The 15,611-nt window shown below is 37.3% G+C and overlaps 1 protein-coding gene across 1 annotated transcript in view; it reads left to right on the top strand.

The window, feature by feature from the left end:
* LOC110833724 (CB1 cannabinoid receptor-interacting protein 1) overlaps nt 1–15,611 on the top strand; it is a 36,555-nt gene that overhangs the window by 12,149 nt on the left and 8,795 nt on the right. The window contains exons 3-4 of the mRNA XM_022072142.2: nt 14,905–15,049; nt 15,442–15,602. Of these exons, the coding sequence (XP_021927834.1) occupies nt 14,905–15,049; nt 15,442–15,602 (306 nt within the window). The remainder of the gene's footprint in view (nt 1–14,904; nt 15,050–15,441; nt 15,603–15,611) is intronic.

The raw sequence follows: 15,611 nt of genomic DNA, 5'->3' as shown, positions 1-15,611 counted from the left end.
AATATAAACTTATAACATAATCCTTATGACACGATAACATTTTCAGTGACGAACAGAGGTATTTGGAAACAAATTACAAGAGTAATTACTTAACTTAAGTTAGATAAATGAACGAGATGATGGAAACAGTTACAAAATGTAGGAGTTTTACTGTTTATGCTATACAATTAAAATAATAAAATTTGTATCTCATATGCGTCATGTTTGTGTTTGATTAAATATATTTATTTTGTACAGTCTATACACAAACGTTTGAAGTTTATTGGTGTTGTAACAAATTATATAATATTAAAACATTTTATTGTGTAAAATATTATATTAGCGCTCTTAATCGTAAATACGATTTTACATTATATTTTTTTTAGCGCTTTTATTAAAACGACATGTTTCGACTGGTAATACCGTCGTCTTCAGGTTTTTATCAATTTAAAATATTTTAACAAAATGTTTTAATATTATATAATTTTTACAACACCAATAAACTTCAAACGTTTGTGTATAGACTGTACAAAATAAATATATAAAATAATAAAAATTAAGGTCTTGATAATTCGTTATTGTGGCTACGTATTACGTTTTGGAATATTAAATTCGAGACAGCCTTTTTTTAACAAAACTATGCCAAGTTCCGTAAGACGTAAATGTAGGAGCGATATTTAGAACATGAACATTAATATCTCCTTTTAACACGCGTTGGCAATGTCCCCTAGCTTTTCTAATCTGGAGCGTCTTTCTAATTCTGAGACGTCATTTTAACCCCTGGTACAGAGACATGGAGGTAAAGATCCTCTCATTCTACATCTTGGGCAAAGCAATCATGAGAATAAAATAACGTGGGCTTATACAACATTATGGTTGATGAGTCGTATCTAAAGAGACCAACTGGTTGATTTAGTGGATAATATTAAAATTACAAAGTCTTAATTAACTTGTTATCATCACGTCTTCTTCCTAAAATAATAAAGATTAGCCTTAAGGTATGGAAGGCAATTATTTTACCAGCTGTTTTGTATGGCTTTAAACGTGGTTCGTACTTTGAGGAAATATAGAAAATAGAATGTGATTTAAGGCAAAGTTTTCACGAGAATATTCGGAAACCAAATGTCGCGACCGAATGGCTGACACTCCTGCTTCATATTCGGGAGGTCCCGGGTTAAAATCTCGGTCCAGACAAAGACCTTGTTTTCCTCAGTCTCTTCAGGCAAATTCTGAGACTGTGTCACTACCCTGCTTTCTGCAATCTGATATTCGACGCTGCGTAATCTGAGCTATTGACGGCGTCGTTAAATAAGCGAAATTTATTAAGATTTGGAGGCTGAAGTACGTCGATGTTGAAATGAGTGAGTCATGTAACCCAGTGAAGTCCCGATGTGATGCGAGCGACTCCCTGGTCTCTGTATAAGATTGCTGTCAAATGGGAACAGCGTGGTCGAATGTCTCGGTGGTCAGCTGTTTTTTTACTCAGTTCCTCTATTAGATTGCCGGTATAGCGCGTTAAAATAGCCCACGGCCATTCCATAGTCTTTAAAATATATTGCTGTTTAACGCTCTGCAAGTGTGAAACTGGCAGATAACTAGACCAGGAACAAGACAGTCGTAAAATAATAGAATAAATAAATATATATTGCAGTGGAAGTAAATCGGTCGGAGCCTGACGCTGACTACTCACTTGAAAGTTTACACAGTCTAAAATACGTTCAGATAGTCACATATGTCGACATGTGCTAATTTACTGCTCCTGTAACGTAAGGTCACCATAAAACTGTTATTGTAGGATATCAAGAAGACCTTTGTACAAAAATGAACCTCAAATTCTATTTAGGGAAGTAGATTTTGAGAATGGGAGGTGGACGGAACTGCCTTGGGACATTGTCCAATGGCAGAAATTGTTATTGGCGGTGTTAAATCTTATGGGTAAACTGCCTAAGAGTTGGTTGTTTTAGATTTATTATTTATTTTATTAGTGTTCTGTCTGACGACAGGTCCATATGAACAGGATCCTTCCATCCTTTTCTCGGACTGGGACCTGTTCATATACGTTCTTGGCAGATGATCCAGAAGTGGTTTGCCATTGCCTTCTTCTGTGTATGAATGGAGTAATTGTTGGGATGCCACGGAGGAAAATTCCGTGTTGCCTAGACCACGGCCTTGCCCAACACAAGTTATAAATTCGGGCACCGCCGGGAATCGAACCCGAGACCCCCAGGATTACGAGGCCAGCGTTCTAACCGCTAGACCACCTCATCTTATTATTTATTTAGTGTTCTGTCTGACGACAGGTCCATATGAACAGGATCCTTCAATCCTTTTCTCGGACTGGGACCTGTTCATATACGTTCTTGGCAGATGATCCAGAAGTGGTTTGTCATTGCCTTCTTCTGTGTGTGAATGGAGTAATTGTTGGGATGCCACGGAGAAACCGGGGAAGCCCCCGGAGGAAAACTCCGTGTTGCCTAGACCACGGCCTTGCCCAACACAAGTTATAAATTCGGGCACCGCCGGGAATCGAACCCGAGACCCCCCAGGATTACAAGGCCAGCGTTCTAACCGCTAGACCACCGTGGCATTTGTTTTAGATTATGAATGCAAAATGTGAGAATAATTTGGAGGAAGCTGTTTCAAAACGGGCATCTTTAGAATCCAAGAATCCAAGCTGTTTCAACTCGGCTGATCAATAGATATCATGAAAGGTTGATACTACAAGTATGATGTTACGTGATACTAGCAATGTTGACTGACGGGAGCCCATAGCGCGCAAACTTAACTTGCGTGCGTATAGATTTTTGTGACGTCATCACAGTTCTGGTCAATGGGAGGTCACCATGATACGCGCGCGTGTGTGAAGGTAATTAATCATTTGCCATATTTGAAAACCAGATTTTGATTATTTAGCTCTGTACACCGTTCGAAACATTTGTTAATTAAGTTATTTACAGAAAATATTTTTATTTCTAACATACATTGCAAACCCATTATGTATAATCAGTACTTGTGAGTGTTCCAAAATAACTATTTTGTGTTTTACATCCAAAGCGAGGCGATCAGCGGCGGAATGATACTGACAGGAGGAAGACGAAGGGCTCCGAAGTCACGGTCCATAAATATCATTAGTCACTTATATAACCTTCAAATTATTCGTTGTCGTCTTAAAGTTAATTAAGCTTAATTATAGATCTGCCCAACCTCTAATAAAAATGTTAATCGAAATCCATTCACATGGTATTTCCAGTTAAGTCTTCATTTTATGAATTTCGTGCAAAAAAAAACACAACAAAACCAATATTCATAGTTTTCATTACAAGCAAGAGTGGCACATGTATCTATTCGAGGGAAGAATATTGAATAAACGTCTGAGAAAAAGTGAAATATTAAATGCGCCCACAGCGATGACTATAAAATATCATGGGAAGAGATTCTGTGGAAAATGTAGGTAGAAGGATAATATTAAAATGGGCCATAGAGAATTTGGCTTCGAAAGTGGAAACTGAGTCAAGTGTCGCGGAATACGAAAGGAGAAATAAACGTTTGGAATATTTCGCTGTCCATCACGCAGGTATAGTGTGTGTAGGAACTAGCGACCCATTTCGCTTATTCAATAAAAGAATATAATTCGATAGACAAGTGTCGATTCCCACTTGTTTAACATTTTTCATTCTTTCCTCCCTGTACATATTTGTTCTTATTTTATTTTTATAAGTGAAAAATCCAGTACGAGTATAAACCAGAGCCATCGTCTCTATCAGAACAAGCCGATTTATAGAAATTTTCCTTCCTGTGAATGCTGTAAAACTGTACAAGGCGTTCAGGGAACTGATACACAATATTACTTAGATTTTATGACGCACTTATTCATATTTTAAAATGCATGAAATCGTGTTGCGTCTCACATTTTATGGCGGAATCGATATAGCGCACCTTTCCTGAAAATCGATTAATAAATCGAGGTTGCGTCTTAAGATCGATGGCCTCTACAAATGAAGAAATACAATATCAGCTCTTTTATGGATTAATTTCTTTTATGATTTATTATTTACAAGAGAAAAATTTAGCGAAGAGATAATTAAGATGTTACGAAATAAATGAAGAAATTATAAGTTGCAGTGGTTCACAGCTGAACGGCCAGTAATTTTAGTATCTTATGTATGAGCTGGTGTTTATGAACGGGAATATTCAGTAGGGTACATAGAATTCGTGTGTATCCGGAAAATAAGTCGAAATCAAAATACTAATTATATTCAGACAATCGGAAATGCTTCCTTAGAAATCTCCATCTTGGACTAATTACTGGTTATGTGTTAGTGGTTCGATACTAAGTTGTTACCTTCGGAAACAAATGTGTAATCTTGCATTTATAGGTCATATTCATAAATGACGAAGAACAATTCTTCCATATAAAGAGCTTACAACTTTGCTCAAACCTACTGCGTATTACAATACCACATTGGACGCAATTACGTAACAGAACAAGGGAGATAATTATTTAACGAAGAATGCTATTCGGATTTTGATTCCCTAACCTTGTAGGTGGATGCCAGAGATACGGAGGAACATATAGTTTCTGTCTTCGGGGTATAAGTATTCGTGGACAGAAGACTGGAATTCAAATTTTCACAACTATAAAAATTTCGGATTTATTACGTTACACTTTTCACTTAATTACGGTAGATTTTACTCTGGCTGGGAGAACAGCAAATAGAATTTGATAACAAAAGACACTAGACAGCATCTACTAGGATGACAGTGAAGAAGACGTGACTATAATAGTATTAAAACAATATTATAATAGATTATTATTATTTGTTTGGTTGAGAATAGGCTTCTATGATCTTAGGAATCTAATGTCATAAATGTAGTGTTTGACATGATGAATATTCTCTTAAATATATTGATCTTTCCAGCAGTAGTTAACATTTAAGTTCTAGTGTAGGAGTATATAAGGATATCTTATTATCGTATTTTATGGATGGATAAATTAAGGAAATTGACTGACAGATTGTTAAGTTACTCTCGCCCGTGTCTAATGGCCTGACTTGAAGGGAAACCTGTTAGCATTTCTGCCTTGATGTCTTCTTTTCTGGTCTTCAGCAGGCACGTACTGTCCTCACCAATACCCAATATTTCATTTCAGTGGCGGATTTTCAAGTTCTTGTAGTTTCAGTTCAGAAGAAACATGCACATTTAAAATAATCTGGATATGTGTTCAGCGCGCGAGATTATTTTCATTCTTAATGAAAAATAACTTTTTAAGGAAAGAAAGAATATATTTTAGAACCTACAATTGGGAACAAGTGTTTACATGAACTTCGAAGTGACCGAGTTTAAACTTTGCCACTTGAAAAAAAAAGTGCCGAGAGATTATTTCAATGTTGTAACATTTATAAACGCACCTTCGCCTCTCCTAATGAACAGATAATTAGCCTTATACCCAGATATTAATTACCAGAATATCGAAGCGTTTTTGAAGTCATTACTGGCTTTGCCAGGCGACCAGCGTACGCAGTACCTGCCGTCTTCACAGACAGCTTTTAAAGTTTTTTTGTGAATGTTTCTAATTGATCCGTTCGCATTAAACAGAGTTTAAATTAGATATTGTTCTTATTTTTTGAGTTCCTGGGTAGAAACTTCTATTTTTATATAAATGCAATGTACGTGACAATGAGAGCCACTGTGGTCTAGCGGTTAGAACGCTGGCCTTGTAATCCTGGGGGTCTCGGGTTCGATTCCCGGCGGTGCCCGAATTTATAACTTGTGTTGGGCAAGGCCGTGGTCTAGGCAACACGGAGTTTTCCTCCGGGGGCTTCCCCGGTTTCTCCGTGGCATCCCAACAATTACTCCATTCACACACAGAAGAAGGCAATGGCAAACCACTTCTGGATCATCTGCCAAGAACGTATATGAACAGGTCCCAGTCCGAGAAAAGGATGGAAGGATCCTGTTCATATGGTCCTGTCCTCAGACAGAACACTAAATAATAATAACGTGACAATGGAGGGAGGGAAACTATCTACCACAGACCCATTGATACTGATAACGTGTTAATCTGTTATATTAATGCATATTAGGATTCATTCTTAATAACTCAGATCTGTATATATACTTCGCTGTGGTCTATTGATCGTCTACTCCTTGTAACTAACCTCCACTGCTCATTTCCTTGACCTCCTGTTGAAGGCCCTAGAATTTTCGAATCAATATGTGGTAAACATCATAACCTCACTTAAATGAATTGTTCTGTAGAATGCACAGAACCGAGTTTACTGGAACACAACAATAGTCAAACCGCGACTGGTTAGACACAATCTGTAGAGAATCACGCTACAAATGTTTGAGTAATTAGTTACCCCAGGTTGAAAGTCAGTTTCCAACACGACAGGCCACATGAAGTTACAATCAGTGTAATGTAATTCTCACAGAATTTCAAAACAGTTGGACAGGAACAATTAATTTAATAGACTGGCTTCTTATGTAGTCATGAATATAAATGGCGAGTTTTCAGGTTCTCACGACAACTAAAATGAAGAAGGCAGAAAGGTTCTCCGAAACGTCGCCTTTGAAATGTCATCGTTAAATCTCCATGAAAATGTTTGCTTTTAATCCTGACCTAGTGAGATTATTACTACAATAAAGACGTTATTGATTATGTTTATTCCACTGATATCTGTTTTAATCTACACACGGATAATTACAGAATAAAAGATTGTAGTTTCAGTCTGGCTTCACAGTAGCATTCATAAGGGTCGGGAGTTGACACAGTGGGAAAGGTATTCAGATTTCATTTCACTGATCACATTTCCTCGATGTTAAGACGCAGTCGATTGTAATACGCACCCTTAATTTAGTAATAGATTTCCAAGAAAGAAGAAGCTACTTTGATAGACGCCATCAAATAGAAGACGCAACCCGAAATCAGGAATTTTAAAATTTGAAAAACGTTCGTTCTAAAAATCAAGGAAATACGATAATTGTAAAAAGGGTTTAAATATTCCAGTCACGTGCGGATACGAAACAGCAGTGATTCGAAGTATGAACCTGGTTCTTACCATTTCCAACCTGAGGCTGTTTCAGCTTATTATGTCGAAGCAGACACATTCTTTTCCCATAATTCTTCAAGCTTGCTTTGGTCATGAGGGAAATTAATAGATTAAAATGAACAGTTCGTTCTGTGCTAACTCCGAATACTCACACAAGTAAATAAAACCCCAGTGCCAAGTTCACTCCAATCTTTGTCACATTTCTTAAAAGTCGTCTTTCGTACAAAAATCTTACATGAAATACATGTCACTAAGCGCTTTAACCTGTAACTAAAGCGTGTTTTATATGACACACGATCGGTTTTATAACTACGTAAAAAGGTTTTCTCTACGCAGTATAATATTTATACTCGTGGTAAGTTTCGTCAGTAAGAAGTGATCCTATCCGGTGTACTATTTATGCACTTGATTTAATCTGTCAGCACTAGCTATGCTGTTGCAATAAATTCTATATAACTTGTGTTGGGCAAGGCCGTGGTCTAGGCAACACGGAGTTTTCCTCCGTGGCATCCCAACAATTACTCCATTCACACACAGAAGAAGGCAATGGCAAACCACTTCTGGATCATCTGCCAAGAACGTATATGAACAGGTCCCAGTCCGAGAAGAGAAAAGGATGGAAGGATCCTGTTCATATGGACCTGTCGTCAGACAGAACACTAAATAAATAATAAGATGAGGTGGTCTAGCGGTTAGAACGCTGGCCTTGTAATCCTGGGGTCTCGGGTTCAATTCCCGGCGGTGCCCGAATTTATAACTTGTGTTGGGCAAGGCCGTGGTCTAGGCAACACGGAGTTTTCCTCCGTGGCATCCCAACAATTACTCCATTCACACACAGAAGAAGGCAATGGCAAACCACTTCTGGATCATCTGCCAAGGTCCCAGTCCGAGAAAAGGATGGAAGGATCCTGTTCATATGGACCTGTCGTCAGACAGAACACTAAATAATAATAAATGGATAAGGTAGGCCTATTATCTCGCAATTAGAGAAACTGAGAAAAACCACGAGAAACCATCAGAAGCAATAGCCGGTATCCAGGCCAAGATTTGAACCCGCTACCGACCGAATACGAAACGCTTATTACAGACGTTTGTTGGCCTCACTAGAAGTTGACATGAAATATGTAGGTTAATTGTTCGATGCTCCATGAAAGTTCCCAACTGATAACGCAGGAACATAACAACAGACTGGAATGGGTAAATTGTGTGCAGTGACAAACGTTTTGCTATCCAGTACGAAGTGAGTTAATTATGCATACTGGAATCATCACAAAGATTGATTAATTATGGTTATGTCGTACTTGTGTTGAAAACCCAAAACAAATAAAAAGATGATAGGGTTACAGAAGAATGTACGGTGGGCCACTTCGGTATGAAAAATGTCTTAAGGGTTTGCTACGGTAATTTGTCTTTATAAATCCTTTGGATTTGAAATATTTAAATCGTATTTGATACTATGTATGCCCGTCCTTCAAAGAATATTTACGACGCATAAAGAAATCACTGTTCTGGATTATATTAACCTGTTGAAAGTTTTAGTAAATTTTAGATATTTTTGAAATAGAAGAATTATTTTTGAATTTGAACACATAATTTAAAGAAAAAATGTTGTTATAAGACTTTTTAATTTTATTGAAGTATATATGTTGAAATTTTGACAGATTTTTAGAACTGTACGATGCGATATTAGCAAGACAAAATCATATTTTCTACATTGCCCTGTAGCAATAATGCAATTCTGTTACATTATATACCAACGTGTTTACCTTTTCCGGCCAAAGAAAGCCCTTGGTTATCCCCAGCGCCGTGCACGTGCTGACAAACTTGTCTACCCCTGTAGGATTTGAGTTTCTCACGGCCGTGAGGAAGATGTCTGTCTTCTGGGTTGAAGCACCGTGCAATCTGGTAGAAATTTACCGACGTCTCAGAGGTCCTTGATGCCTCCATTATCAGGGCGATGAGTTGGTAAACTTCTACCAGGTTACACGGCCCTACAATCCAGAATATAGCAATTTTCATCTAACCCTGGTCGTATAACAGAATTATTCCTGCATACATGTTAATGTTATCCACAATCATCTTGGTTGACCGTATTGCAGTTGAATTAATTCCAGTTCACTATCACATTCGCTGTGCGTCACTAAAGAACAGAACGTTACAACCTAGTGGTTAGCGTCGTCCATGCTTCGTGTTCGGGACTTACCGGGTTTAAATCCCGACACGGAGACTTTCTATTGTGATTGTGGTGTTCCTGGTTTCATTCAGGCCCTCCAGGAAAATGCCTTACCTTAACGTAAGTCACGACAACTTACTTTCACGTCCTTTAAAATCCATTATACGCTATATTAATCATTATGCAATTCGACTTTGCATAACCGGAGCTCCTGAAATCGTAGCCAAATAAACTACAATCTTCAACTCCAGTAATAATTATTCAGGATATGTCCCTCTGTGCAATATTATTTGTTTTGGTGCATTCTACGAAAGAATTGGCCAAACTTCAAGATGATTGCAATTCTGTGTTTCAACTTGTGTGCTTAGTGTACTTGATTTTTAAGATATAGAGAACGCGTGTGGGTTGCAAATTCTTTTAAATTTGAAATCTGAAATGCGCACAGAAAATTTCACGAACCGTTCAAGCTCTCATAAGTACACGGGAATTTTTCAAAGGAATTAACAATTTTTTTAGAATAGATCGTACTTCCCTGTAAAGACTTTACGACCACAATTATTTTTTCTGAAATACGAGTATCAAAATCTAATGGAAGCAAATATTACACAGAGAATTTTAGAAAATTATATTACCTACTCGACTGGTAAGAAACCAAATGTGTCTTGTTGGGTTGAACTAAGCTCCAGCTTTTTCGTGTGCCTCGAAACAAATATGCTGTCAGCGGTATTTAAAGATTTTACCTGAACATTTAAACACATTTCCAAAGACGACAGCTAGTCTAATGTACAATCAAGTTAACGCGAGCCCCTGGAAAATCGCCTTTGTCGTCCGGCCCGAGACCCATCCGTGCTACAAGCAACATTGTGACGCTGACTTCGGTCGATATAAAATATCTGCGAGGAGGTCAGTTCCTCCGAGTCGAGCTCGGACGTCGCGTGATGTGAAAATATCGATAACTGCACTTTCCCAGCGCACTGCTGGTTCCTGGAAAACTTCTTCGAACAAGGTCACGATTGCACCGTAGCCTTTCAGGATTTGTTCAAAGAGAAGTCGTCACTTAACCGAACACACAGCTGAAAACTCTGAAAGAATTTTCAACGATTCGCGAACCGGGTAGAGCTCTCGAGACAAAAAATATCTGTCAGAGTGCTTCTTCCGGGGAAATTCGAGAAAATATCAAGTTTTCTTTTCAGTATTTCGAGAGGAGTGACTTTTGTTTCAGATTTACAAATTTCGAACCTTGGCCGCTCATCAGTTATTCATGGTTTTTCTTAGGGTCACCAAATTCATGTCAGACCTATGATAGCTTCCGTCCTGTCGCTTATACCAGTGGTATTCAACCTGGGGTACGCGAAGACATCTTAGGGGGTACGTGAAATTTAAAAAAACAAATATTATTTTATGATAAAACACTGAATAATCAGTAATGTAATTTATTTAATTTATTTTAGATGTAGATTATATACTATTTATAACTTTAATTGTACACCAACAACTTTGGGGGTAGAAAGTTGAAGAGAAATTATATCTGGGGGTACGCGAAGACATCTTAGGGGGTACGTGAAATTTAAAAAAAAATATTATTTTATGATAAACACTGAATAATCAGTAATGTAATTTATTTAATTTATTTTAGATGTAGATTATATACTATGTATAACTTGAATTATACACCAACAACTTTGGGGGTACAAATTTGAAGAGAAATTATATCTGGGGGTACGCGAACAAAAAAAGGTTGAATACCACTGGCTTATAGTATTCATGTTCATAGTTTTCTCTCTTTGCAGTTCATACAGCGTCGGTAAACAAGCTTTTAACCAACCAGTCTGAAATCTGAAATTAATATCGTACAGTACACGCCTAATGAGTAACTGTGGTGAGGCTACGCGGTTCGAATCCCGTCTTGGATATCGAATACCTTTATTGAGGCTTATTGTTTTTTTTTCTCAATTTCCTCCAAGCGAAATATGGAATAACTGGACATACCCCAATCCCAAGTTTTGCTTGAATATTATTCGTTCTACGAAGAATCAACTGGGGGCTATTTAATAGAGTAGACACAGAAAAGGTCCCTTCCGTAGGATAGATTTAAGAACTTTGGAGCAAAAGTTTATTCGCAGTTTAAGAATTCTACGTTCTTAGTGTTAAAGTCGCCACCACTAATATCTTATGCCCTGCTGGCAGAAATAACATAATTAATTCACAAAGGAAATGATAAGAAACCGTTACGTATATGTGTGGCCATTTTTTTTATTTTTTTAAAGTCTCTTCAGCGCATTGTTCGAAATTCGGAAAACATCGCTCCTCAGTTTTAACTTATTATTATAAATAATAATAAAGAAAAAAAGGCTCAGATGGTTCAAGTCTACTGATGACAATTTAAGGTCGCAACGCACTCAATTATGAAAATTCATGGATACAGCGTATTAAGGTTTTGGGTCTTGTTCGCAATTTAACAGTTTCATTCTCTTCCCTTGACTGCCTTCATGAAGTGCTGGAGAAGTCCTCGATAAATTCTGGATAAGTCCAAGTTTACTTTGAAAATATTTCTTGTTACAAAAATGCTGAATCTCGTGTTAAATAAGTCCCTCTATTCATTAACGGACTTCCATTTTAGTCATCTCACTGATGTCACGAAATGGCATTAATTACTCTGAGAGTTTGAAATTGGCATTGTGAAAGTGTCTGGGGTGTGTCCACATTCTCGCTATCTGTATACAGAGTGTTACGTTTAAACGCAATCCTAACTACTTCACATTAACTCTTTCATGCATAAAACGATTTTCAGCCCGAGCGACAAGATAATACTGCCCTAGAAACACTGCTTGTACGTACTTTACAGATCTGACACACACAATACGAATTTTGGACTTCCTCAAACACTATCATGGTCATTGTTAATCTCCCCCCCCCAAATCATCAACACCCCTGACCACACATCAGTATCCGTTTCTGAACCTGCATCTTGGAGTTCAGAGCACACACACGTTGGTCAAGTAATGTGTGCACCTTTAAAACAGTTGTCATCCATCCACTGTTAGTTTCAGAAAAAGGTTATTTCTCAATTTCATGATTAATTCTTCTTAATTCAATAAAACATTTGTGTACATATATCAAAAGAAAAATCAGCTTCAGCAAATATCAATCAAAAGATAAGTTGACTAACCTTTCTTTGTCGTCTCCTGGTATTCTCCTGCCTATGCTACTCTGCGTAACATAGAAACGCACAGAACGTCCTTTCACTAAACACGTGACACACATTTCACGCATCTCTGCTTTATACGACCACTTCCTGTAAATAGCCGGAGCACAGTGCGAGCGGCAACACACTTTAATTGAATTGGGACAATAAATTTACCTAAAACGAATTTCAATCAGAACACAGGCCATTATTTTAAGTTTGTTGTGGTTTTCCTCAGCCTGGAATATTAGTTTAAATAAAATTCGACATGGCCGCTTTCTCCAATTCACCGTACACACACGTGCTGAGCCACGCCTAATGTCGCGTTAAGGAAGCTTTCCTGATTCCATATCAGGCGAATCCGTTTAGAACCTCGATCTGCAACCTTGCACCCTGAATTAGATATCCCGTAATATTCCTCTGTACCTGCACCGAAATCACGTAATTTATATTAGCGAAGATCGATTCTCCCACCGTTCTTTACCAATTCACTTATCATTATCACATTATCATTTCTCAATAGATGGCAAAATATGTGAAATGTTAAAGTCAACAAGAAACATTACGTACGTCACACTGCCAATCGACATCTGCATTCATGTAATATAATAGGACTACTCTGTTAAGGAACGTAAGATTATCTCACGATTATCGGAACAGAAAAGAAAACTTCTATTGTCATAAATTAACTTCACAGCAGTTCTAATCTTATAATTTAATATGTAGGCGTACATAATTCAGGATGGTAACACTATTTTAGGTAAATCTGCCGATGTAAAACGAGTCACATTTAGACGAACTGCTTAATTATATACATATAAAATATATATGACCATAAATTATATTATACTTCCTTCGACCACAAAATTTAGCGTTGAATTGAAACACTAATTCAATCTGTATCGTCACCTACTGCTAAAATAATTTTAAATTAACACTCCAAATACCCAAACTCCATCACACATGACCATTCTTTAACAAAGCAATGCTTTTACTGCGTTTTACATAATCGATCATTAAAACCGGAAATTCGCTTTATATCGATAATCTTAAAATACGTCACCCCGTTCTCCATCAAAAACACTTCCCACATCGATTTATGCCATCTACTGATTACCTGTGAAGTTAAAATCTTCATATTTTCTTCTTCCACTGTTTCCGAGGTAGATAGATGAAAAGTATTCATTTCACGATTCCTTCTCTTCGTAACTGGATGAATCATTTTCTTCTTGGTCATACTAAACATTCTTCCTTTAAATTGTAATTCCAATTCCCTTCCCGGTATAAAACCTGTACATGAAGACAGCAAACCAAAAAGTTGTATACACACATTTAATGAAACAAAATAAACCAAACCACTAGCTTCGGAGCTCTTGAAGTGCTCCCAGCTTTGTGTTGTGCAGCGCGTCAAATAACCTCAAAAGAAAAAGTCAGGTTAGGTTAAATCTAGTGATCGTTGGAGGTACTCAACAGATCTGTGTCCTATCCATCGGTCGAGAAAAGTGTTGTCAAGATACGCCATGACAGAACGATGGTAATGTGAGGATGCCCGGCCTTGATACCATGTCCTTATCTCTATACAGTTCATAAACGGCAGGAACTATGGATTCTTGAATGTGTATATATCTTTCTGGGCCAGCCTGTATTAAATTGCATGTTATGTTAATTTATTACATACCACGACAAAATTATTTGATTCAAAATATATTCATAATTCGATGTTTCTTCTGATACAGTTAATATATAGAAAAGTACTGTTACATTAATTATGATCATTATTACAAGAAGTTTCGAGTTGAAAATTAAATATTGAAGTATAATGTAACTCAAAAATTCATCAGCTGGTAATTCTAGACTGATATTAGGAAAGAGGTTAGTCAAGGCTGGTGGTCAAAATGTTAACATATATAAAAGTGTTCTTACATTTCAACACAGGAAGGTGTTAATCTTTGTTGCTATACATGATTCATATTTTCTTAAATAATGTAATCAGAAATCACACACTGTTTTGAAAAGCTTGCAAAATTATTTATAATAATGAAGGGTTGATAGGTATTTGGAGGGCAAAAGGTTACAGCCTTCTTCCAGGTATTTACAAGCATTTGCCTGAAGGGACTTTGACAAGCCACGAAAACCCCTAGTTAGAAAAGCTAGAATCCTGACTGACAATCAAACCAGGTACTCTCAAATACAAGTGAAGTGTTTTGTTTTTCAACAGCATTCTCTTTGTAACACAAAATGGCTCCACACAAGTGGTGTTTCTTACATTACAAACAAGAAATTGAGACTGTGGAATACACAAAACATTTAAATCTCAAACACAGACTGACTCTCTGTGTACATTCCTGTAATTAGTCAGTCAGTGCTTATTAAGTTATTCTACAACACAAACAGTGTTACTCCATAAATATACATTAGTGAACTTTCCCTCTTGCTGCAACTGCGGATGGACTTACACAAGGAAGAATTGGACACACATCTTTTGTTATGTCCAATACTAATGTTTCTCTTTTCAGAAGTCTTGTGATAGCTGGCCAAGAGATGCAGCCTTGTGAGAGGTCAAGAGACAGTACAGCATGTGCCTACTCTTCCTACTACAATACAGTTGGTATGAGTCCCAGTAAGAAGGGACAGAGACAGGATCTCATCATTGGTATGAAGGTAGGGAAATTTTGTCAGTCATTCAGAACCAGCAACTAGCAGTGTCATGGCACTCAAAAGTCTGATTTCATAGTGCTTTAACCCCATCTTGCCATGACCTTTAGTTTCAATGAAGTGTGAAATGTGATAATTGTTTACAAGTTTTTAATATTATTTTTTAAAAAAATATAAAATTTCGAAACCGCAACACTTCACCATTACATCAGCTTGTTAATGATCTTTAAGGAAATAATCGATCTTTACAGCAAGAATCACATGAAACCCATAAATACAAAACAAAGTTATTGATTGGTAAAGCAGGTGGGATGTAATAGTTACTTCTCCCATAAATTTGAATGCCTCATGTGAAATACCATGATTATAGTGTGCGACGACTGTGTTAACCGTGACAGGTGCAGGGATCAGGGGAACTGTCAACATGCCTACAGATCAAACTGTACAAGCAGCGTGATACACAACACTGTGAGTGGGGCAGTCGACTCCATTGCATAGAGCTCGATTGTTGTGATAATGAAGGTGCCATGGCCGTTACAGTCAACAAAGAAACCTACAGGTACGCACT

This window comes from Zootermopsis nevadensis, unplaced genomic scaffold (genome assembly GCF_977971745.1).
Source record: "Zootermopsis nevadensis isolate Lab colony 2312 unplaced genomic scaffold, Znev_1.0 Znev_ptg000061l, whole genome shotgun sequence".
NCBI lineage: Eukaryota > Metazoa > Arthropoda > Insecta > Blattodea > Termopsidae > Zootermopsis > Zootermopsis nevadensis.
The sequence above is the reverse complement of the archived record's forward strand: the minus strand, read 5'-3'. Positions and strand labels throughout refer to the sequence as shown.